Source organism: Desarmillaria tabescens (assembly GCF_030435595.1).
Source record: "Desarmillaria tabescens strain CCBAS 213 chromosome Unknown EV420scaffold_4, whole genome shotgun sequence".
In the NCBI taxonomy this organism is placed as follows: domain Eukaryota; kingdom Fungi; phylum Basidiomycota; class Agaricomycetes; order Agaricales; family Physalacriaceae; genus Desarmillaria; species Desarmillaria tabescens.
The window spans coordinates 534,909-558,802 of NW_026848303.1; the positions used below are offsets into that span (position 1 = coordinate 534,909).

Below are 23,894 nucleotides of genomic sequence, written 5' to 3' on the forward strand. Positions count from 1 at the left end.
ATCTGGCTTGTCCAATTGCATTCATTCCGTTAATACCTCGATTTCAGGTTGACGCTTGACAGGTTGGCAAGGGTGTTCATTCCTCGGCGGATCATCGATAAAATGTTAAACGCGATATTTGACGAAAAAGTACAACAGATTCAATCATCGATGCCATAACCCAATTCTTGTCCCGGCCGTTCAAAGCGACCCTTCGACTCCTCAACTCTTCTGTTACTTCGTCCAGTCAATGTTCAACGGTACCTATGGCGGGTTGAGATCAGACGTTGTGCAGGCGTGGCCTTGCTTACCTGCGAAATCTTTCTGTCGATTTCCTCCATTAATAGTTTCCCGAGTTGGCGAACCTGGCTGGCAGCAATCTTCCTCCATTCTTCACAAGGGCACTGGGAGGTACTCGTCATGACTGCTTTGGCGATGATCATGTCATCCAAGGCGGTTTCTGGGTGAGGTCGTTATCGCAGTTCAGCCTTAACTGCGGCAAGATAATCTTCGACCCAAGAATGTACGATCCATTCTGGTGGTGAGAGCCACACATTCGAAGATGTCCTATCACACCACCGACATTTCCTATTTTCGAGGAACTGCAGCTCCGATTCTTTACCTTCCAGCCAGGGTGCTGCGCTCGAAGATGATAACACGTCCTGTGCGGCTTGTCTACACTTCCTGTGATAATTCCGAAGACGGACGTATTGCATGGCATTGATGTAATTCAGGTCCTCAAGCTCTGCTTCTGGATCACTAAGGGGACTGGCAAGTGTGCTCTTTGCCGCAACCTCACCCAATACCTTCCATCCATTAACAACTGCAAGAGCAAAGATCTGCAGCGCCTGTGCTTTCATTACAGGTGATGCGGTCACCGTTTGGATGAACTGCTCCATTGCATGATCCATACAGTATTTGTCCAGCGCCTTCTTCACGCCCACGATCTGATCAATGCTCTTGATCTGGGGAGCGACATTTGGGTAACAGAAGAGAAGGATAGTCCGGAATGTGTCACTGTCCTCCTCGACTTGGAGGACAGGAAAGCCATCCTTTTCATCCGTATGCTGGCTGTTCTTCAGAACATGACGAAAGAACGATGATGGGGATTTTAGCGATAGTAGTCCGCTGAGGACGAAGAAGTCGACATTATCGGACGTACGGATCACTAGATCAACGCAATCAGTGGGATCGTTGAAGGGGGAATCGGCGGTGGTTGTCGTAGGCTTAGTGGTCATTGATAGCAGAGACATGGGAAGATTAGGCAATCAAGGGTAGAACATTCATTACGTTTGTGTCACCTCGTGGTGGCTGGGGCGCTTAGGCTTTCGGCGTTTATCAGTAGACAAGTGAATCAGTACTTCGATTAAGGCATTGCTAACTCTTGCGTACTTCTCTGTATATATTTGCCGACCTTGGCTCTAGCGAACGCTTGGGAATGTACTACCTTCTAAGCCGAAGCAAACATTCCTTCACTGCCAAATGCCCGGTACGTCTTACAGTTAACGCGTACTTTAGTTGGTCGTTCTTATTTCGGTTTATACTAATATGAAAAAAATTGTTAGAAAACGTATATTTTTCTGCAACTAACTTATGGTAAGCCTGCGCGTCTTTTCACCAGTCACTTGCAAAACTTTGCCATATCTTGTCTACCTTTGGCTGAAAACAATGGTGTTGCTCGGATAGGAAAATCTATACTTGAATGCGTCAATAGAGATTCCAAGGCGAGAGAATCAATAGATAGAAAGCGCGCCGACAGATATCTTTGATAAATGGGTAAGGCCCATGCGGAAACTGGTATCGACGCGACGCGTGTCTTATGTAATACATTTCATCGGCTTTCGCCGATCATCGTTGGTTTGTCTTTCCCAAATCGTACTTCCTCGCTGCTCTGCTCTCGTTCTCCTTCCGTACTTGCTGCTGCTGCTAGCTTTTTGCTGAGGGGAATATCTACTGTGTGACAGGCTCTCAACACCGATGCATACACAAATCAATCTTCTCCTTGATCAAACACGGGTATTGGCACTTACTTGCAGCAGGGTACGGCTTGCACTGAGCTCTCCTGTGTCTATTGGATCATGTCAGGACCTGCCTTACTGGGAAAAAATTACCTGAAGACACCGGATTGCTTGAACTGCCAGTGTCTGGCCTACATCCGATGCACCCTTGTTCCTTTCTCAGCCTCGCGTGTACCGTAACCAATTCGGCGACATCCCATAATGGCTATTCCTATGGATTGGTTAGCAATTGCTGTGGATTGGCTGCACCCCTATGCGAATTGGCCGCCACTCAGTGTAAAATTAGCTTATAAGGAAGGGAAAAAATCTGCATTTTCCAACCAATTCAGCCCCTTGGGGACCTTTAAAAGCCCGGCATGCTCAGCTTTCTACCTCACTGCTACTCCCCCACCTTTCTCAGGGAACCTTCCTACTCATCATCTCCTCCCTTGCCTTCAATTGCCCTTTGCCATGGTTCGAGGAAACAAACAAATTCAATGCCCGGACTGCACCACCATGGTTTCTCACCAGAAGGACCTCAAAAGGCACATGATACTACACGCCAAATTGCAACGGTAAGGGAATATTACTCTCTAATCTCATCTGTATTCATCGCGTCGGACAGCTGGTATGCTTGCCCCGACTGCCCAGTGAGGCTTCTCCAAAAGAGCAATCTTGAGACCCACAGGGCCAAACATCAGTGCGTGCACTCTTTTTTTCGAACTCTATAGAATTTACACGCTCCTCCAGCACCGGTAACGAAAAGTACAAGTGCACCGATTCCCGCAACTGTACTTGGGGCGGCATCAGCCAAGGCGTCCTCACCAAACACCGACGAAAGTACCACGGCAACGTGCCACCTTCCGGAGATATCGTGCAGCCCATCCCTGACGGCAGTTCCTACGAAAGGGAAACCACCGCCGAGTCCTCGGGTTCCTCTTCATCGTACGATTTCGAGGCTCCAACCGGTGGTGGCCTCAACCCTGGCGAAACGTTCATGGACCGATTCATCGCTTCCTCTTTTCCCAACGAAGGCGCTGGATTTAACCGACCCATGACCCCGCAGGCACCGGAAACCGAGAGGAATATTCTCTGGACCTCGCCCACGACGGGCTTTCAGCATGGTAATGTGTGCTATTCACCGGAGGCCAAACAGCTCTACCCTGCCGCAAGTACAGGTTCCCTTCTCGACGATGGTCTCGACTTTATTCCGTTCTTGGAAGGACATCCGACGCCAGGCGACGATGGTTTAATCGATGCGGTCCCCTACCCTGATGCTGGTAACGCGGGTTCCCTTGGATCGACGCCGGACGCAATGGGAAATACGATCACGTTCAACGCACCTGCTCCAGCCCATGCACCTTTCGGATATCAGTACACTCTTCCGCCCATCAACCCGGCTCCTCCCCGGCTATATGTTCCTGCAATGATGTACCCTGGGTCCCATCAGCCATCATCTTCGGACGTGTCGAACATTGGAATGTCGCAACAGGATATAGTATATGGATCGATTCACACCTATGGACAAGGACCACCGATCCCGGATGCCTCAACGAGGACGTCATCGAATGGTTACTCTGAGTACGTGCCAGGACCTTCGAGGAGCAGGATGTACTACGTCGATGACCAGGGACAGTATCGATACGGTTGACCTAACGCGGAGAGGAATGTGGAACGCTTTTCGGACCCTACTGTGAATGACTTTTTTTGTTATGGAAGCGGAAACGCTTCCTTTGTTCCGTTTTGGACGATTTCCTGTGCATGCTCGTTTGTTTCGTGTTTCATGTTTTCCCTTCCCTAGGATTTGTTCAGGATCACTGTATGCTAGGTAGGTCCTTCCTCTGTTAATTATTCCAGGCATATATACGCGTCGTTAAATGAATTATTCAACCACGAAGTCAAAGGTTCATACGGTGGATTACGGCAGCAGTGAATTGTGACATGTGAAAGAACCCGATGATTTCTTCTCAGGCATTCCATGCTGTCCAGTTGGGTATGTCAGCTAAATTGTTCGTTCGCAGGCAGCTATCCATCGCAGAGTAACGAGGGATCTCTTCCTGTTCCCTCGTGGAAGCAAGCGTGTGGCCATTGAGGGCCGGCCTGTCAAGCGCGGTGGAAGTAGCCGGCTCAGCAACCGTCAGCGATTATTTTTATTCTTTCACACCATCTCCTCTCTGACTCTGGGCGACCGGACAGTCAAACACGACGAAGCGAAACGGATGGCGGCTATGAGGAGCACTAAACTATGCCGTAAACCCAATATTCTCGAGCCCGGTACTAGAAAGGTAATGGCACCGCATAGCTCCAGTAAACAGTTCTTGCTATTGGTAGCTATCGGATTATGCCTTCGGCAAGGGTGCTTGCGTTCTATCATTATCTTGCAATGAGTGTCCCTCAGATCGTCGACGGGCTCAGGCAACGTTCCCGGACCTACTAATGACTGCGATCAGGCAGACGACCTTGAACACTGCTTTCGACGATGTAAGTACCTGCTACTCAATCAACATCTGACCGACGGAAACTTTGCGTGAAACACAATCAACCATCCAGAACTCAGGATTGGTGTTTTTTAAGACTTTTTGGCTCACGACGCATGAAAGATCAAGCTGAAGGGCGATATATGATGGCTGGGAGGCGTTTTGTTCTGCGATATCATCATCATGTCATCTGTAGCTATCCCTCGTCTGGATAAGAATGCGCTGATAGGAATTTGGATTGAGACTAGTCTATGGGGTGCGTTTTATTATCGTTTTCAACTTTGGCGGACTGAAGTTATTATAAATGTGCGTTTAGGCATGAAGTGAGTTTCTCCTTGAATATGGAAGCAGATCAGACTCAATAGTACGAGTAGTTGGATTGTTTTTGTTGCTGCAATGTTCGTTCTCTACAAAAGGCACGAATCTCCTAGGCGCGTCCACTATCACTTCGGGTTCGATGTTGCGGATGTGATTGCTTATTTACATGATTAATGTAGGCTACTGGCCGCGACCTCGATAATCCTCTTCTTGCTGGGATCAATTCATATCGCTTTGTCCTTAAGACAACTTCTGGAAGCCTTCATTAACGTTCCGGCAACCTCATCGAGACTTTATTCCATCATCTATTGGGCGAATTTGTCCACCGGACTCAGCGTTGCAAAGATTAGCGTGTATGCTACGGCTGTGAGCTGGCCTGGTTTTCTCCATGAGCCTAAGGCTGAGGATTCTTGCAGGTCTTTGTTCAATACTTTGTTATGGTGCGTCTGATTCGCTTGGAACATCGAAATCTCGCTGAATATGGGCAGATATGGAGACTTTATGTGGTCTGGGATTATAATTGGAAAGTCACAATCCTGCCTGTACGTTGTCCTTAACCCTACCTTTCGTCAACCCGCTTTCTATCGTGTTTTATTTATAGCTATTCCTTGAGATATGTCAAATGGGTTAGTTTTTCTCGTCCATCATGTCGATCAGCTCGCAGATAGATCATCTTAGGAACGGCATACACGGCAGCCGTGCTCGCAGCTAAAGATCTGGTGTCACAAGTCACGTTTGGACCGGTTCCGTGGAGCATTGAGCTTGCCCTTAATTTCATTGTCACTGCAGGAATCGCCGGACGATTGTGGTGGATGGGTAGACAAGTCAATGCGTTGGGAGAACGCAACAAGTACCTTTCAGCCCTATTGGTGGTCGTCGAGTCCGGAGCCATTTTTGCTGCTGTAACGCTAGTAATGCTTATTCTCTTGGTTAAGAAGAGCCAGCTATCCATCAATGGGACCGACATATCAACACAGTTGGCGGTACATCTTACTTTTTTTCTGAGTAGTTTATTCTGATGATATCTGGCAGGTTTTGACACCCCTCCTCATTATTGCTCGCGTCGGGATGACAATGATCCCGAGGGTACCAGCGTCAACCCTCTCTTTTGCGTATCCGGCGCCTGCAAGTCATGCAGCAAATATTGAGCTGGCCACAAATGGCCTTGCCAATAGTGTCGCCATTTCTAGAGCAGAGATCATCGACATATCCGAATCCGGGCCATTTGATATGAAAAGAAATAGCAAGTGAATTATGGATACCGTCCTTCTTGTTCTGGCGTTCTGTATTGTTTAATTGTAATGCTTTATGTGAATATATTTTTTGCCATCTCGACGAGTGCTGTTTCCTTGATCAAATCAAACTTCAAATTTGGGCCAGAGCGTGGGAACGAACATTTGTACCGCACATCCGACCGAACATCTGTTTATCCACTACGTTCACTGTGGCTTTTTAGATCTTGGTCGTGACTGGTCGTGCTCTCATTTCGCCTTATTCTATTTAACGGGTGTAATCTGGTTGTACAGAGGCGTCAGTTACAAGGCTAGACTTGAGCAGTTTACTCGTCGCACGATCTTCCAAGTATCAATTAGAACCGCTATCGCAAGGAACAAGTTCCGGTGTCCCTTTGTCACTTCACCTAGGAACGTGTTCTTAGGATGGAGCGCTTCGCTATTTTTCTATACGATCGCCAGCCCAGACCAGTCATATTTCCGTGATTCTCCGCATCCGGAACCATTCCGCACTTGAAGCTTGCTTTCTTATGTTACAGCCCAGGCTTTCTGTGAGTTCTTCCCTTATACTAGAGCCTGGACTGACGTTCATCCTCTTGTAATTGTTCATGTTGTACCGTTTATCTCAGTGACTGACCTCAAGCCTCTCGTGTGGACGAGACCCACCTAGCGCTTTACACCGTGTGTCTATGCTCCCGTCCTTCACACCAACACCCTATCAGCGAGAAAACGAGAATCTTGCTTTATTTCTGACTGCACCCCGGGGAACTGCTTCTCTATCGCGAGTAACTCTCCTGTCGTTGATATTGTAAGCGCCAGCAATGTACCCATAATCCTGATGAAACATCTGCAATGGCTGACTGTCTGTGTATCTCTGATATACACCAAGTAAAACACCATTCCTCTGCGGTTGTCACTGATCACAACATCTCATACGTCTTCGATTCTGAGAATGCCAAGGACGTTCTTCCGAGCTGGAGGTGTTCGCCTTCATCAAGTCCCCACAGTCAGAATTAGACCATCGCACGCCCACACGCACTACTTATGTTATGGTATAAATATAGGCTCGGAGGCGAGCCTGCATCTCCCGTTGCATGTGGAGCTACAGTCAACAACGGTATTGTAGCTTCCGGCACTTCCCGTGTGCCCACATTTCGGCGAAGCAAGCTATCCACTACTGTCTCGAGTTCTTGCAACAATTCTCCTCCATCACTTCAACTTGAAGTCGTCTCCGATGCCCTCCGATATCTCATGGACACCAGCTGTCTAGATTATCTCCAAGCATTGTCCTCCTGATACGCCGCCAAATGGATCAATTGCTACTAAGGGCCTCTCGGTTATGAAGATTGTTGCGACATAAGTCACCGGATCGCTTCGTAACTCCTTTTGATCTGAGGAGCACAACCTTGTTACGACATAACAGCTTGAATTAAAATCCGGTATCTTTCAGTCTCCTTTCTCTACAACCACTATATCCACTGATACGATGCTCCTTGTGTTGCCCGTCGAGCTTATCGAGGATGTCATGACACAAGTATGTGGCTATATCTCGCACGTCCCTAGAGATGTCTCTGAAATATTCATATCTCAGCTCGATAGCCGCACTGACCTCATACACTTTGGAATGACTTGCAAGCAGGCTCATCTGATCTGCAGACCACATATCTTTGCCTGTCTGAAAATTCGGATTAGGCATGATTATCGGAATGACAACAGCATATCTCTTCTTAAGAGTCTTACTCGAGGGGAGACAGACCTAGCGAAACTCGTTCGCGAACTATCCATCTTAACAATACTTCCACGTTACTCCCGCTGTTCAGGATCAGCAGACATGTATCACAAGATGACTCGCACGAAAGCGCGTGCCTTGAGAACATCAGTCAAGGCTATTCGTAATGTAATCCCCCAATTCGTGATCTTAGAGCATCTCCAGTCAGTGTGCCTCATGGCTAGATATTCTGATACTCATTTCTTTCAGCTGCGACTTGGACCCCTCAGGCGGTTTCAAGGCCGCTGACGTCGACGCCGTCATTCGAGCTCTGGCGGTCCTTCCCCGCCTTGTCAGCTTAAGCCTCAATTTTGGTTACGGCCCGTTTCTCTTAGTTCCCCCATATCTCATCAGATCCTCGCTGTCGCACTTTAAGAACCTTCACTCCGTAAAGATATGGGGCGAGGCCTATTCCTACGAGAGCGTCATCGGGCCATTAGTTGTCAACAATCCTAATCTCATACACCTCGCTATCTTTGGTAGAAGTTCCGCTCTTGTCACGACCTTTTGCAAGATTCAGAAATATTATAAACTTCGGCACCTCTCTATTACGGATCTCTCTATTGGATGCTCCATCGACGCTACCGTCCCAAATTTGGTTCCCTACCTTCGCCATCTTCGCGTCACACCCACCAGTGACTCCTCCTTCATTCCCACTGAATTCTGGACAGCTCTTACACAAAGGGGCATTCTACTGGCTACCTTACTTGTTCACAACGCGACGGAAGCGCTCATGGAATACCTCGAGTCGTACTCCGGATTGGAGGTTCTCTCGTTGTTCCCAGAGGGTGATGCGCAGGCAGACGCTTTTTATGGACGTGTTCTTCAACAGCATGTCCGCACTCTGAGAAAAGTTTCTATTGAGATAACGTCGAGAGGGAAATGGTGTATTGGTCCGCTTGCCCTCGACACACTGTCCCGTTGCACGAAGCTGGTCGAATTAAATATGCCCATTTATATGCACCACGAAGTTGGTGTCGTGTACAATCCACAACATTCCGCGGTGAGCAGATTAACCGAAGCTTCTATCTCCACTGATTTCTCATGCCAAGCGCAGCTGGACCTCCAGCAGTTTCTGGTACTCCTTCCCAACTTGCGACAACTATATATGCGGGGCCCGAAGCCTGTTCACGAGTTTACAAGTATGTGCATCCAGAGCGCAATAAACTACTTTCGTTCGGACAGCCCGTTGGACCTGGTAGTCTCCACCGATACGTGGATGTATAGGTCCAAAACAGAATACGGTGTTAACGTGCTGCGATGCGTAGGAGCATGGAAAGCAGTGCAGTTGCCTTGGGAGTCATGGTAGCTGAGTCTGTACATCTCGTATCTCCATTCGGAGGGAAGAAAAATTACGAAGGTTTGATACGCCTTCCAGGCCGAGATTTAGTACGCTTTCATTTTTTCGTACTACCAGTAGCGAAAGGGGATATACTTCCGAGAAAATGTAAGTATACCGTGCGGCTCCGTTTACATCTAACGATACAATTAAATCAGACAGGTGAAAATGGAACAGGCTGAAAGATCGATAACGGCGTGCTTTCAAACAAAGTAAAAGTAGTTCCAGTTCGTGTGGTAGATGAGGCGCGTCGCAGGGAGAGATCGAGCCAACAACGCAACACAGCCACAATTGTGCCTTCCTTTCGAACCGTCATGACGCTTTCCTTCCCGGTTTCGCAATCAGATTATCGCAGCGGTATATCCTTAGGCTGATAAGACGCGATCTTAGTACGTTTGAATCTATAGCACTAACTTTATCTCATGGAACGTGTTTAGGCTCCGGTGGAGTGAAAGGCCATGACATCAGAGAGACTCCTACGTGGCGAGCCTTTCGTGGCCGATATGGACGGTGTGGCTATTGGTGGATATTCATGAGCGTAATATGTAGTGCTGAGGTTTCGTGCGTTCTATAATCTATGCTCTTCGGCTTGCTCATACTTACGCTCGTGTAGTGAATGTTGATCATGCCTCGACCGCGTCCATGAATGTTCTTTTCTGGCATTGTTCTAGTAGCTGGGGAACTTCCCTCGCTCAGAAGTTCATTCGATGTTACGAGTTGTTGACTTGCATCTTGCTCTTCGGCGGTACGATGCGCTTATCTTCTGAAAGTTCCACATGGGCGACTACGAAGAAGTTATCTTTATAGAAGAGCGGATGACGACGTCAAATGTCATCTCAGTGAGTTGTTATTGTATGAAGGGGGAAATACATCTCATGCCTGACGTATCATTATACCCTAGTTTGATCTAGAATAAATGTGGAAAACGTTCATTTGGCACGTCCATGTGCTTTCACTATTCTGTTGTCGCTTTGTCCAGTCCACGTTCAGGGATACCTTTGGGAGGAGCGTTAAAGATGTCATATTGGACGAGAGGAAAGCGATCGAACCGACGACGCAGCCACAACTTCTCCTTCGAACAACCGTGGCGCTTTCCTTCTTGGCTTCGCAATCAGATCACACAGGAAAAGTCAATTGCGGTGGAGAAAGAGGTTGATAAGACGTCAGCGCAGTGGAGCGTGTTTAGACTCTTACTCTACCTGATGGAGCGGAACCGTGCCCAGGACATGACATCAGAAGGATTCTTACATGACGCGTCTTACTTGGACGATGTCGTTATTGATGGTTCTTCATTACACAGTGTTCTTCATTTCGTACGTCCATCATTCACGCGTCCCATGTTTGTCATGCTCACGCCTGCCCAGTGAATGTCAATCATGCCTCGACAGTGCCCATGAAAGTTCCCTTCTAGATTTGTTCTCCTATCTCAAGAATATCATTTGCTTGGAAGTCCATTCGATATTATGGATTGTAAACTTTCTGGGAGGTTTCGTGCGGACACTTGAGAGAGGTTTTGTTTTTTGTGAGTAATTTTTTAATATGTAATATCGGATGCCTAATGTGACGCAAGCACCATGCCCTAGTGTCGGCTTTGTGTATATACGTATCGCAAAACATTCCTTCAGCTACAGCCGTCCCTTCGTCACTTTTTCCAATCAATGTTCAGAGGTACCTATGGCAATCGTTAAGAGGATTCGTACTCGGATGCCAACTATCACACCTGCGAAATCAACCTATCGATCTCCTCCGCCACCAGCGTTGCAAATCGATGGATCTGGGTACCGGCAATTTTGGTCCAATCTGCATGGCCACACGCGGAGATGCTCTTTGCGGCCGCTTGAGCAATGATATCTTCACTTCGAGCGATTTCTGGGAAAGGCCGCCCCAGGACTTCCGCCATCAGAGCGACACGATAATCGGATAACCAATCATGCACGTAAAAAATGCTCTCTCCTACCCTGCATCGCCCATAGTATATGGAACGGCCACACCATCGACACTTCGTGGTGTCATGCAAGAAGAGGACTTTAGATACTTCCTCTTTCAGCCACGGCATGCATATATCTGTCTCCACCGACATAACGTCCTGAGCAGCCTTTCCACACCTCTTGTGATAATCTCGGAGACGAACGTATTGGAGTGCATCAATGCATCTCAGGTCCTCCAGTTCAACTTCCAAGTCAAGAGACACGTGAAGCGTGTTCTTAGCTGCTACCTCGCCTAATTCCTTCCATCCATTAGCAACTGCGTGAGCAAAAACCCGCAGTGCTTGCTCTCTTATCAGAGGCGAGGCAATCACGACTTTAACGAAACGCTCCCATGCATGATCCATGCAGTATTTGGTCAACGCTTTCCCTACCACCACAAACTGCTCGACGGTCTTGATCTCAGGGGAGGAGTATGGGTAGCAGAGCAGGAGGATCATCCGAAACGTTTCACTATCTTCCTTGACATCTAGGATGGGAAAGCCATCTCTTTCTTCCGTGTGTTGGTTGGCTTGCAGAACGTGACGAAAGAAGGATGATGGGGATCTCAGCGATAGCAGTCCGCTGAGGACGAAGTAGTCAACGTTGTCGGCTGTGCGGATCACCAGATCAATGCTATCGGTGGGATCGTCGAAGGGGGCGTCGGCGATTATGTTACGTGGCTTGGTGGTTTCCATTGGTGGTAGTAGATGGGTATGAGGATAAGAGAAGGGGGATCAGGTTGTATGCTTCTTGTGGTGCCTCGTGGCTGGCGCGTTGTATGCCTTCGGGCCGTTAATAGGCAAGGAAATAAGCGCTGAGAGTATGTCGCTGCAGAATCTCGTTTGCATCTGGGAGTTTTAGCATTGGGAATATATGTGCCTCGCTACTTAGCGAAACAAATACAGCTCCCTCAGTATCCATCGATGATAGCAGATGGGTAAACAGTTTGGACATGTATATTACTAGCCGCGTTGGGTTCTCAGCCTATGAATGTGACATGGCCGAGTTTTACCGCATGCGCGGTCTGATGTTGTCAATGGCATATCTCTTTTCCCACCTGGTAATTTTAACATTGAGGAATGGTCTCAGGACACGCTTGAGAATATTCAACTTTGCTGCCTTCACGAAGCGAAACGAATACGGCATTCACAAAAAGTTGCACAGGTTTGCGTAGAGTAAATGACCTCCTCTTTCAATTCCATATGTCGAAAGCTGCCTGAATATCTTGCTTGATGACGGCGGAAGTCAAGAGCTCGTAGCAGAAATTTGATCAGCTGATTTGGCGACGCGTGTCTTATGTAACACATACGAAAACAGCTTTCCCCGATCATCCGTTGGTTTGTCCTTCCCAAATCGTACTCACTACAGCTGCAGCTCTGGGTCATGCTCTTCCCTGCCATTTGTCACCTTTCCTCGACTTCCATCTTTTGATGTTTTTACGATATAAGATGTGCTCAAGTTTGATCCCTGTACGATCGAGTCCTGGCGTCCAAGGAACCGCTGCAACGTCCTGCTTCTCCCCGACTCTCTGCTCTGTCTTCGAGATCACGTCAGGACCTGCCTAACCAGGTTAAAATGCTTGAAGATACCGGATGGTTTGAATTGCCTGCGTTCCTGACCGACATCCGATGCGCCCTTGTTCCTTTCTGGTCGCTGTCAACCTCAAGTATCTCGTAATTGATTCGGCAATATCCCATAACGGCTATTCCTATGGATTGGTTAGCAATTCAGGTCGATTGGTTGTTGCTCGCGGAACAGTTGGCTTATAAGGCAGAAAAATCGATGCCTCGTCCAACCAATTCAGCCTCTTTGGGGGACCTTTAAAGCCCCGGCATGTACAGCTTGCTACCCTAATGCTGTTCCCCCACATCTCCTGGAAAACGCTCCCTGCAGACCTCCTGCACCTTTGCTCCCAATTCTCTTCCGCCGTTTCTCGAGGAAACCAGCGATGGCAATGCCCGGACTGCACCAAGACGGTCTCTGGACGTCAAGACCTCAACAAGCACATGAAGATACACGCCAAAGCTGCAGAGAAGTCAGCAGCTTGTATTTTCTCCCTTCAACCGTGCTCATCGTTGAGGCAGTTATCTTGTTTGTTCCGATTGCCCGGTCGTTCTTCTACAAGAAGGCCATCTTGATGGACACAGGCTCAGGCACCAGTGCGTCCGCTGTTCTATTCATCTTTTTACACAAGTGACACGCTTTTTCAGCTCTGGGAACGAAAAGTACAAATGCAAGGACTCTCCGGATTGCATTTGGGGTGGGAGTACCGAGGATGCTCTCACCGCCCATCGGAGAAAGTACCACGGCAAGATTTCACCTTACAGAGATAGCGTTTCCATCGGGACTTGCTGCGAAAACGAACCCACGGTCGATCCCTCACCTTCACCATGGACAAACGACTTCGACACTCCGGCCAATAGTTCCACTCATGGAGAAATGTTCATGGACAGGTCCACCGCTTCTGCGTCTAGCAATGGAGTTACTCCATTCGACGGTCCCACACAGGTCACTCCCAGGAAAGAGGAAATTTTCTTCTGGACTTCCCCCGCGCCAGGCTTTCAACGCGGCGATCCACGCTATTCACCAGAGGCCAAACAGCTCTATCCCGCTGCCAGCGCAGGTCCTCTCGATGATGGTCTCGACTCTATATCACCCCTAGGAGGAAAATTGGAGGAGTTCGGTACAGGCACGGGCCCGTTCATCAACACCGATCCCCTTCGACTGATGGCAGACGCGATGGAGGGTATGAACGCGTTGAACAGGCTGGTCCCTGCTGAAGCACCCGCTGGTCCCCGTTTCAAGGAACTGCCCATCGACAGGACTTTCCACGTGTTCCCTACGTCTTCCTCTTGGAACAAGTCGGAATTTGGAACGGTGTAACGGACGTTTGGATATGGATCGCTTGGAGGCTCTGAATAAGGACCGAGGATCTCTGCTTGCTCAATGTGGACGTCGAAGGGTTCCTCGGAGTGCGCACCAGGATCTACCAGTGAAGGATCGATGAGCGGGGACCGTGGACTTTCAAGTAGCGTAAAAGGTAGGACATATTCGTGGACCCTAACGTGGCAGATCTCTGTATGGTCGCAAAAATTTCTTTCCTTTGTGCCGATTTGGACGACTTCTCGTTATTATATGCCCATTTGGAATCTTGGATCGTGGTAGTTATTTTTTATCTTTATTTTCTGGCATACGCGGTATCTACGTGCTTCGGCTCAGTTGATACTTTAATCTTTTTCTATAGGTTTGTTATGCATTGCTTTCTCATTAAGAACATGTACTATAGTTCGCAGACGGAACCCCATGTAGCAAATGGCACTAGATTTACACCGATAATCGATCTTCGTGTCTTAGCTTGATAACCTATACCAGTCAGTATTCGCAGACCCCTTGATGTCGCGACTGCTGCTGCTGCCATTTGCGTCGTCTCTACGAATAACAGCGTGCACGGTGTTGGTGTGTATCACGTTGTCAAATTTGTTTCTGAGCCAACGATACAGCCACCTACCTCCCTTTTTATCGAACGGTTATGTTCACCAGCAAGTCCACTCAACATCCAGGTTGCTGGCGCATCTTTCGTTGCTAATCTAGTGTGTTATTCATCAACTCAGAGCTTATATTCTCGGATAGAATGCTTGCTTATGTGTCTCGTGCGTTCTAAAATTATGCACGCGTCCTGGGAGGTTAATTGGGACACCAATCGATTCATCATTGTTCCAAAATATACGGCGTACGTCTCTTCCTTTAGCCATATGTCAAGTTCAGGGGCCGACGTGGCACTCAGTGAACATCGGAAGGCTCGAGCGATGGACTAAGTTCTTGGCTAGGCTTCGCAGGACAATGCAATAGACAGCTATGTTATTCCCTTATAAGCCCGAGACCTTACCCATAGAAATCAGCTCTAGAAATCAGATAACATCGCCCGACCAGTCGAAAGTTGGCAGAAGATGAGATCAACAACACAACCACATTTGCACCTTCATTCAAACGGTCATGACGCATCCCTTTTTCCCTTCCTTCTTTCCTTCAAGTTCCTACAAAGCGAGTTAACGTCGTTGCGCGCAGCTTACAAATGTTTTTTGAACACCAGTACTGTACGTTTGAACCAATGGCAGTCTTAGTTTTTCTTTAAATCATCTTTACTAGGCTCTTCTATATACTATGTTACATTAGCTCCGACACGTCGCGTGGAGGGCGAAGACGTGCCTAGGACAGGGCATGGGAGGGCACTATATTTGCAACCAGGAGATTATATGTGGCGTATCTTTGTGGTCAAGAAGGATGCTGTCTTCATGAACAGAAATACGTGGATGGGATACCAATCTCGTACGTCCTACTATTCGTGCATACAGAGCTGTTCATAATTACATTGATCTAGTCATTGATCAGTGATCCCTGAGCGTGGCGTTAGGGCTTTCTCTGAAGTCAGCTTTCCAGTGTCCGACCAGTTTCCGACGCGTCGCAAAAGACAGAAGTTCAATTTCCGCTTATATATCGCTTCAAGCACGTCCATACTTCTCCGCTAGGCTTAGCTTAACGCGTGTGTGTCCAGACGGGGCTGCTGCTGGAAGAGCATGTTTACGAGGAGTAGCTTGGAGAACGGGTCTAGACGAGAATTGGCGACATAGTGAGTTATGCCCTTGCTATCTGCACTCGGCACCCAGATCTGACTTAAATTACTAAGTAACGCAAATACCCACCTTCAGTGTGTCGGTCCGGTTGCACATACTTTTCACAGCGGTCTTTCATAACTATTCCAATCCATCACTACTCGCTCGCCTCGTACAATCGAAGTTCAGAGGTACCTTCACAGGTCGTTCAAACGAGATCACTCTTCAGCCGCTGCCTGGCTTATCTGCAACATTAGCCTCTCGATTTCCTTCGCCGATAACTTTGCGTATTGGTGAATCTGACTCAAGCAATCCTCGCCCATTCTCCGTGACCGCACAAGGAGATGCTTCTCACGACCACTTGGGAAACGATATCCTCATCCAAAGCGATGTCTGGCCTGGGCTGTCGTAACACCTCTGCCTTCACTGTATTGGCATATTCCGCCAACCGATCGTGAGTTCGGAACCTACCCTCATGATCCAACACTCTATCGATCTTTCACGCCATCGGAATTTTGATTCTTCCAAGTCGGACCGCAAGAATAGCAGTTCAGAGGCGCTGCCTACAATCCATGAAACTTTCTCCTTGTAATAGATTGGATTGAAACTCTGCGGCTTTCCCGCACCTCTTGCGATAATCTTGAAGGCGAAGATATTGCAAGGCAGTGATGCTATCGAAGCCTTCAAACTCTTCTTCCTGGTCCAGATCCACATGAAGCGTATTTCTTGCCGCTGCCTTACCTAAATCTTTCCATCCACGAGCTGCCGCGAAGCCAAATATCCATACGGCCTTTTTTTCATCAGAGGCGACGCGATTATTGTTTAAGCGAGCTGTTTGATCCGTCATCCAGGCAGTACTTGTCTAACACCGCTCCCACTGTAAAGCATTCTTCGATGTTCTTTATCTGGGACGTCATTCGGATAGCAGAACGGAAGGACAATCCTGATGCGTCACCTCGAATACAGGGAGACCATCTTTCTCTTGGATATGCCGGTTGTCTTCCAAACTATGACGGAAAAGGAGGGAGCAGATCTAAGCGATGAGAGCACGCTGTGGACGAAGAAATCGGCATCATCTGTTGGGAAAATCATTAGATCTGCCAAGTCAGAGGTGTTGTTGAAGGAAGCATCGACTCTCATTATGCTAGGCAGACCGGTGTCTATCGTCAGCGGTGGATATGTCAAAGTTTGAGGAGAAGAGGGGAGTTTCTTATCGATACATTGGTTTTCTTCGAATGATGTGATTCCCATGATGTACGTTTTTCTCTCTATGTACCTGGAAGCCTCGCATTGACCAGTTCCCAGTTCCAAGACATACCTCGTAATATGGTTCCATCGAACAACACGACTGGTTGGACATGTGGTGCAACGTACTCCTAAAGTTCTCAGGCTCTCCCATTCTGACGCTCGACCGGGTCACTTTCGCCACTCAATATGCAAGGGAACCTAAATGATATTGTCAGATGGGAGTTGCGTATATACCAAGCGTCACTCACCTCTGAAATTCGCCTGTCGATTTCCTCTGCCAGTATCTTTCCGAGAAGGCGAATTTGACTGCCAGCGACTTCGGTCCACTGGTCTCGACCGCATTGTTTGGTGCTTGCGAGAATGGCTTGATCAATGATATGATCATCCAGAACCTGTGGCCAGGGCTCCAGTAGCACCTTCGCATTCACCAGCCGAAAATAGGTATCGGACAACCATGGATGGCTATAGAACCCTGCGCCGTCTGCGTGCATCGAGAAATCATATACGGTACTACACCATTGACATCTTCTAGAGTCACGGCGCAGGAACGTAAGACCAGAAGTCTTTCTGCTAAGCCAAGGATGCCACGCTCCTGACTCTGCTTGAATCTGAACTGCCTTTCCACACCGTGTATGATAATCTTGAAGACGATACAGGTGGCGAGCAGTAATAGTATTCAGCTCCTCGACATCTGATATTGCCTGATTGAGAGGTGTGGCAAGAGTATTCCTAGCAGCCGCTTCCCCTATTTCTTTCCATCCATTGACGACCGCTAGAGCGAATACCCGTAATGGTTGTTCGCTAATCAGGGATGACGCGAGCACGGCTTGGACGAACCTCCCCATCGCAAGATCCATACAGTACTTGTCCAGCGCCACTCCCACTGCCAGGAACTTCTGGACGTCTTCAAATTTGGGGGTGATGTATGGGTAGCAGAATAGGAGGATATTTCGGAATGTATCGCCATCCTCTGTCACTTCGAGCACGGGAAGACCGTCTCTCTCTTCTGTGTGCTTGCTGCCTTGCAAAACCTGACGAAAGAATGATGATGGGGACCGCAGCGATAGCAGTGCACTGAGGACGAAGAAGTCGACATTATCGGCTGTGCGTATGACTAGATCGACGCAGTCGGAAGGGTCGTTGAAGGGGACGTCGGTGGTAGTGACAGCAGGTGGCTTACCGGTTTCCATTGCTGATAAGCAGTGGACGGGCGCGTGAAGATGAGAGAAGTACAGAGCGGGTATTATGCTGGGAAGCTTAGACTGTCTGATACGCCGTCATGGAGCAATGCAAATATAGGTACCTCCATCCGAGACCTCATCATGAAACGATTGGGCTCTTTACTATGATTGTTTGATACAAGCAGAGGCAGAAAAGAAAGCTCAGTGTCCAGTAAATTGTCAGAAAGGTGAGCCGTTACACAGCCACAGGCGCTTCCTTCGAACGGTCATATCGCATTCCTTCCTCCGGGATTTCTTCCTCCTTCGCTTCCTATATCTGCAAGGAGAACAATCTGCATGCAATGGCGCTTCCTAGAAAGAAGAGGTTGATAGAACACTAGGGTTGTACGTTTAAATGGATGCTTTTTTGGTGTAGATCATGAATCATCTCTAGGCTCATGTACTATGCTGTATAAGCTTCGACCACTGGAGAAACGGAACTGTTCCTAGGAATATACGACCCACACATTCACCACGTGATGCTTTTTTTGTGGGCACCAGCTTCCTGGGCTGATTCCTAGTCCCGTACGCTCTATACTCGGTGCATCCTCAGCTGCTCATAGTGACGCTTTCCCAGTCGAACATAGCTTCGAGGTCGTTCCAGGCGACCACGTTCATGGACCCTTCTCAGTCGACGGATTGACTGCATTTTCTAACAAGAATTTTGTTTCGTCTTTCTAGCGGCGTTCCGTGCACGAATTAGCTTGCGCGTGTCTGGTAGTAGTTGAGCCCTACATGTGGAAGACTCCGAGATTTTGTTTACAGGGAAGCATATGTTTTAAGCAGAAAGAGCCCAGATGAACAATACAGTGAGTACTGTTATCATCCGCACTTGATGCTGAGATCTAATTTGAGGTACTAAGAAATACCAATATCTTGCTCCAATGTTGCACTTTTCTCACTCCATTACTCCTCGAGTTACATTTTCTAATCAATATTCAGAGGTACATATGCAGGTGGTCGCTGCCCCATTCACCTACGAAGTAAGTTAGTCAGCTAGCGGGTCCGCCTATCGATGCGCCTGCCTGATTAGTATCAACGTAGTTATTGACGACGATCTTCCACACCATCAAAGTTTCGGTTCTTCCAAGTCAGGCGGCAGGAATAGCAATTCGGAGGTTTTGCCTCAGGCAATCCATGACATGTTTTCTCCTTAAATTGGACTGAACTTGTGCAGATTTCTTGTACTTTTCGTGATAATGTCGGAGGTGACGATATTGAAGGGCAGTGGCACTATCGACTGGAGGTCTTCTGTACCTTGGTCCAGAACTATATGAAGCATACCTCTGGCTGCACTTTGTCTTGTCAAAGAACCTGGCAGATGGCCCTAGAAAAATCTTTCGCGAAACAACCTTTACAGATGTCTTCTAACTCAGCGGACTTCAACCGGACATCCCGAATACTTTCCAGATTGCATTCCAAGCCCCGTCCTTCTCATTCTGGTGTTCGCTTCGCCATTCAATGCCCAAGGGAACCTAAATGATGATATTAAGCAAAAGTTGCGTAGATGCCAAGCGGTTAGCGGTTATCACCCACCTCTGAAATTCTCCTATCGATTTCCTCCGCTGCTATCTTTCCAAGACGGCGTATCTGACTGCCAGCGATTTCGTTCCACTGACCTCTGCATTGCTTGGTATTAGCAGAAACTATTTGACTAATGATGTGATCATCTAGAGCAACCTGTGGCCAGGGTTCCAATAGCAGCTTTGCGTTCACCAGCCGAAAGTACGTATCGGTCAACCACGTACGGCTATATAAAGGCCGGCATTCTTCATCATACGCCATGAACCCAATCGATGCTCGTAGCCCTTGGAGCTGAACAGCCTTCCCGCACCGTGCATGATAATCTTGAAGACAGTAGAGATGGCGGGCACTAATTTCATTCAACTCCTCGACATCTGATATCGCCTGATTGAGAGGTGTGGCAAGAGTATTCCTAGCAGCCGCTTCTCCTATCTCTTTCCATCCGTTGGCGACAGCCAGAGCAAATACCCGTAAGGGTTGTTCGCTAATCACGGATGACGCAAGCACAGCGGCGACGAACCTCTCCATTGCATGATCCATACAGTACTTGTCCAGCGCCAACCCCACTGCTAGAAATCTCTGTACGCTTTCAATCTCGGGGGCGATATATGGATAACAGAGTAGGAGTATAGTCCGGAATGTGTCGCTGTCGTCCGTCACTTTGAGGATGGGAAAGCCATCTCTCTCCTCTGTGTGCTTGTTGCCTTGCAAAGCCTGACGGAAAAACGACGATGGGGATCGTAGTGATAGTAGTGCGCTGAGGACGAAGAAGTCAACATTATCGGCTGTGCGAATCACCAGATCAACACTGTCGGTGGAATCGTTGAAAGGGACGTCAGCGGTGGTTATGAGGGCTCGTTGTGCGTCGATGTCCATCGGCTAGTGATAGTAGGCAATAAAGAGATGGCGGCTTGCTTCCTTGTGCCTTGTAGAATAGGCGCTCGTGCCATCGTGACTGATTGACTTGCTAACTTCACGCAATCGGCAGGAAGCCGTTAGGCGCGCGGCGCCCATAAAACTGCATAACCGGTTCGTTCCGACTTCAAGCTTAGCTTCCAAATTACATATCTTGAGGGAGCTCAATTGTTGGAATATGTATTTCAAATTTTTTATTCGAGCTTGCATGAATATTCTCGCTCGTTCTCCCCATCTTCTCTGGGACACTTACTCAATTTCTTAGTTCAATACTCATGTATTTTAGTACATTCTATGTATTTTGGTAGTATCAAAGTCATGTAGTTAATAGGGCACCGCTAGCGCGATTGCCGTGAACATTAGTTCCTTTCCGCTCACCTGTGAACCGCGAGTTCTAGCGCTGCCACCAGTAAGTCTTTGCATAATGTTTCTTTGACGGTGATAACCCTGCGTTGACGGATGTGATACCCGTCATGATGCAGCACTGATATTCAGGTGTGGACGTCGAGGATTTATATTGAAGCGGCGCGGCGGGAAGATATGGCCCTTTAAGTACATAAACTGAGGCCTAGCACGCTACCAGAGCTAGGGTTATGAAGTGGTGGGCTATCGCAGGGCGTGGCATATCCGAGCCCTGAAATTGGCGTGGGCTGCTCTGCGTGGGCGTGGCACAAGGTTCATATTCGACGCAATGACAACACGATAAAGTTAAACAATGGAACAGAATAGTGATTGTATGCCGTCTCCCCCAGAGATTAAATTTACCTCCAGATCCTAACACCACAAGCAGGTCATAAACCACAAACCAAACATACAGAAGGAAAGAGCACACCTTCGCAGTCAGTGGTAGGTTGAACAGGGCATTGAGTGATGCTGAGTCGAACGAGGCTGCTTGACAAGGTGCAGGAACACTATGAAGGCAGGTCAGGACAGGTCATCCACAACGCCAATCATAAGAACGTACAGGTACTTCTACTATACTTTCCGGAGACAACCTAAGACGTTCGTTCTGTGTCGTTAAGACGATGTTCGGCGTAAAAGTCGGTCAGGATGCCGCCATCGACGATGGTCTACCCTACAAGTACACGGTCAGTGATCAAACCAGAATCAGTAAGCAGTACGTACACACGTGGGATACATGGATACTCTGCCAACCAAACCCTTTCACCGGACTGACAGCACCCTCAAAGTGCGCTTCCCAGCTGAGGAGTGCACACGTGCACTGGTGGTGATGTTCCCTCTTGCGCGCGCCGTAACTCCCATGGAGACCAACCGCCCTCTCTTCCCCTTCTCGTCGACTTGATTCGCCTGGAGTTCCCATCATTTTCGAGAGCGCAAATGCCTTCAGCATTCGTTTACATCACGGTCCAGATGCCCTTGGGTGTGATATGGAAGAACGGTATCAAGAAACCATGTCTCGTATTGTAGGCCCAGCGGACTTGAATTTGAATGGATGCCTGTGGACCATGACAAGATGAGGATTGGGGACTAAGGCTAAGGCCGCGCTCCTACCAGCAGTATTTATTTCATGAGAGAGGTGTCAGGACCACGAGATATGAGGGTATAAAGGGCATAGTCTCGTCTGGTAAAGGCTCAAAAGAAAACGCGTAACAAGTGTGACATGTGACATTGACCTGGGCGACTTCGGCATACACGGCACGGCAAATTATCGGACAATCACCATCACGCACCGCCACCGAGATGCAGTTGGGCGTTGAGCATCAGCCGAACGTGTGAGGCAATGCTCATAAGGTGCTGACAAAGCAAACGAGAAGGGCTGAATCTTGCCTTCATCCTTGACTCTCCTCGTTCGCAGTCAGCACCTTATTCGAGATGCAGTTAGCATAGACCGAATCCTGTATGCACAGGACTCGGAATTGAAATAACGCATGGTGGAGGTCCTTTCCTTCATACGATAAGTTAATGAGGTCATCGCGAGTTTTGATAGGACTGCCTGGTCGGAGAAGTTGGTAGATACTAAGAACACGTTTTACGGAAGGGCCTTTTACAGATGTCAATCTAACTCAACGGACTTCAAGGACTGCCTAAACTCGTCACTGACACCCCCGTCCCAGAGTTCCAAATTACCCTAGACTCGATACCACCTCCCATTCTGACATTCCGTGGACTGTCAAGTCATCTTTACCACTCAATGTCCAAGGGAACCTAAACGATAGTGTCAAACGGGAGTTGTGGATATAGGCGTCACTCACCTCTGAAATTCGCCTTTCGATTTCTTCCGCCACTATCTTACCGAAAAGGCGAATCTGACTGTCAGCGATTTCAGCCCACTGATCTCGACCGCATTGTTTGGTGCTAGCGAGAACAGCTTGATCGACAATGCGATCATCTAGAGCAACCTGTGGCAAGGGTTCGGAGAGCACCTTTGCGTTCACCAGTGGAAAGTAGGTATCGTTCAACCATGGATGGCCATAGAAATTTGCATGTTTTGTGGACGCCACGATCTGCACCACATTATTACACCATCGACATCCATACGCATTGTGGTTATTGCGCAGGAACAGAAGACCAGAAGACTTTCCGTCAAGCCAGGGAAGCGGCGCTACTGTCCCTGCTTGGATCTGAGCGGCCTTCCCGCACCGCATATGATAGTCTTGGAGACGGTAGAGATGGCGGGCACTGATTTCACTCAGCTCCTCGACATCTGATATTGCCCGATTGAGAGGCCCGGGTATCGCGAGAGTTTTCCTCGCCGCGGCTTCTCCCATCTCCTTCCATTCGTTGGCGACAGCCAGAGCGAATACTCGTAAGGGTTGTTCACTAATCACGGATGAAGCGAGGACAGCTGCGATGAACCTCTCCATGGCATGGTCCATACAGTACTTGTCCAGCGCCATCCCCAACTCCAGTATCTGCTTGACGCTTTTAATCTCGGGGGTGGCGTATGGATAGCAGAACAGGAGGATAGTTCGGAGTATGTCACTGTTCTCCTTCACTTCGAGGACGGGAAAGCCATCTCTCTCTTCTGTGTGCTTGTTGCCTTGCAAAACCTGACGGAAAAACGACGATGGGGATCGTAGTGATAGTAGTGCGCTGAGGACGAAGAAGTCGACATTGTCAGCTGTGCGGATCACCAGATCAACACTGTCGGTGGGATCGTTAAAGGGAGCATCGGCGGTGGTTTTGCGAAATAGTTTTGCGTAGATGTTCATCTGCTAGTGATAGTAGCTAAGTAAGAAACGGCAATTCGCTTCTTCGTGCCTTGTGGAATAGGCGCTCGTGCCATCGTGACCGACTAAAAGGCGCCTGTATACTGCTTAAACTTGTACGTTCGATTCG

General features: G+C 48.4%; 9 protein-coding genes across 9 annotated transcripts; 4 read left to right on the forward strand and 5 right to left on the reverse strand.

Annotated features, from left to right (window-relative positions):
• Positions 1-452: 452 nt before the first annotated feature.
• Positions 453-1,217, reverse strand: EV420DRAFT_1261524 (uncharacterized protein; the record flags this gene model as incomplete). The annotated part of the gene is made up of 1 exon (XM_060467071.1): positions 453-1,217. One exon carries the CDS (start codon positions 1,215-1,217, stop codon positions 453-455), a length of 765 nt encoding a protein of 254 aa, XP_060336830.1.
• A 981-nt stretch (positions 1,218-2,198) lies between these two features.
• EV420DRAFT_1636574 (uncharacterized protein) lies at positions 2,199-3,627 on the forward strand (the record flags this gene model as incomplete). Its single annotated transcript, XM_060476607.1, has 3 exons — positions 2,199-2,551; positions 2,602-2,676; positions 2,727-3,627. The coding sequence occupies 3 exons, from the start codon at positions 2,199-2,201 to the stop codon at positions 3,625-3,627; spliced, it is 1,329 nt and encodes a 442-aa protein (XP_060336831.1).
• A 1,094-nt stretch (positions 3,628-4,721) lies between these two features.
• EV420DRAFT_1509264 (uncharacterized protein) lies at positions 4,722-6,107 on the forward strand. Its single transcript, XM_060471463.1, has 7 exons — positions 4,722-4,884; positions 4,951-5,137; positions 5,188-5,211; positions 5,260-5,313; positions 5,373-5,397; positions 5,450-5,754; positions 5,804-6,107. Exons 1-7 carry the CDS (start codon positions 4,850-4,852, stop codon positions 6,020-6,022), a joined length of 849 nt encoding a protein of 282 aa, XP_060336832.1. The 5' UTR covers positions 4,722-4,849; the 3' UTR covers positions 6,023-6,107.
• A 1,287-nt stretch (positions 6,108-7,394) lies between these two features.
• EV420DRAFT_806052 (uncharacterized protein) lies at positions 7,395-9,350 on the forward strand. Its single transcript, XM_060483534.1, has 4 exons — positions 7,395-7,537; positions 7,595-7,935; positions 7,982-8,774; positions 8,829-9,350. Exons 1-4 carry the CDS (start codon positions 7,490-7,492, stop codon positions 9,078-9,080), a joined length of 1,434 nt encoding a protein of 477 aa, XP_060336833.1. The 5' UTR covers positions 7,395-7,489; the 3' UTR covers positions 9,081-9,350.
• Positions 9,351-10,752: 1,402 nt separating this feature from the next.
• On the reverse strand, positions 10,753-11,772 carry EV420DRAFT_1474819 (uncharacterized protein; the record flags this gene model as incomplete). The annotated part of the gene is made up of 3 exons (XM_060469238.1): positions 10,753-10,782; positions 10,831-11,068; positions 11,102-11,772. The coding sequence occupies 3 exons, from the start codon at positions 11,770-11,772 to the stop codon at positions 10,753-10,755; spliced, it is 939 nt and encodes a 312-aa protein (XP_060336834.1).
• Positions 11,773-12,823: 1,051 nt separating this feature from the next.
• Positions 12,824-14,310, forward strand: EV420DRAFT_1509285 (uncharacterized protein). The gene is given in 4 exon segments (XM_060471464.1): positions 12,824-13,112; positions 13,162-13,236; positions 13,288-14,216; positions 14,229-14,310. 3 exon segments carry the CDS (start codon positions 12,931-12,933, stop codon positions 13,958-13,960), a joined length of 930 nt encoding a protein of 309 aa, XP_060336835.1. The 5' UTR covers positions 12,824-12,930; the 3' UTR covers positions 13,961-14,216; positions 14,229-14,310.
• A 2,793-nt stretch (positions 14,311-17,103) lies between these two features.
• EV420DRAFT_1636579 (uncharacterized protein) lies at positions 17,104-18,125 on the reverse strand (the record flags this gene model as incomplete). The annotated part of the gene is made up of 2 exons (XM_060476608.1): positions 17,104-17,133; positions 17,184-18,125. 2 exons carry the CDS (start codon positions 18,123-18,125, stop codon positions 17,104-17,106), a joined length of 972 nt encoding a protein of 323 aa, XP_060336836.1.
• A 1,235-nt stretch (positions 18,126-19,360) lies between these two features.
• On the reverse strand, positions 19,361-20,619 carry EV420DRAFT_806145 (uncharacterized protein). Its single transcript, XM_060483535.1, has 2 exons — positions 19,692-20,619; positions 19,361-19,630 (listed from the first exon to the last, which is right to left on the reverse strand). The coding sequence occupies exons 1-2, from the start codon at positions 20,553-20,555 to the stop codon at positions 19,538-19,540; spliced, it is 957 nt and encodes a 318-aa protein (XP_060336837.1). The 5' UTR covers positions 20,556-20,619; the 3' UTR covers positions 19,361-19,537.
• Positions 20,620-22,356: 1,737 nt separating this feature from the next.
• EV420DRAFT_1759288 (uncharacterized protein) lies at positions 22,357-23,767 on the reverse strand (the record flags this gene model as incomplete). The annotated part of the gene is made up of 2 exons (XM_060480583.1): positions 22,357-22,760; positions 22,808-23,767. The coding sequence occupies 2 exons, from the start codon at positions 23,765-23,767 to the stop codon at positions 22,737-22,739; spliced, it is 984 nt and encodes a 327-aa protein (XP_060336838.1). The 3' UTR covers positions 22,357-22,736.
• Between the last annotated feature and the right edge of the window lie 127 nt (positions 23,768-23,894).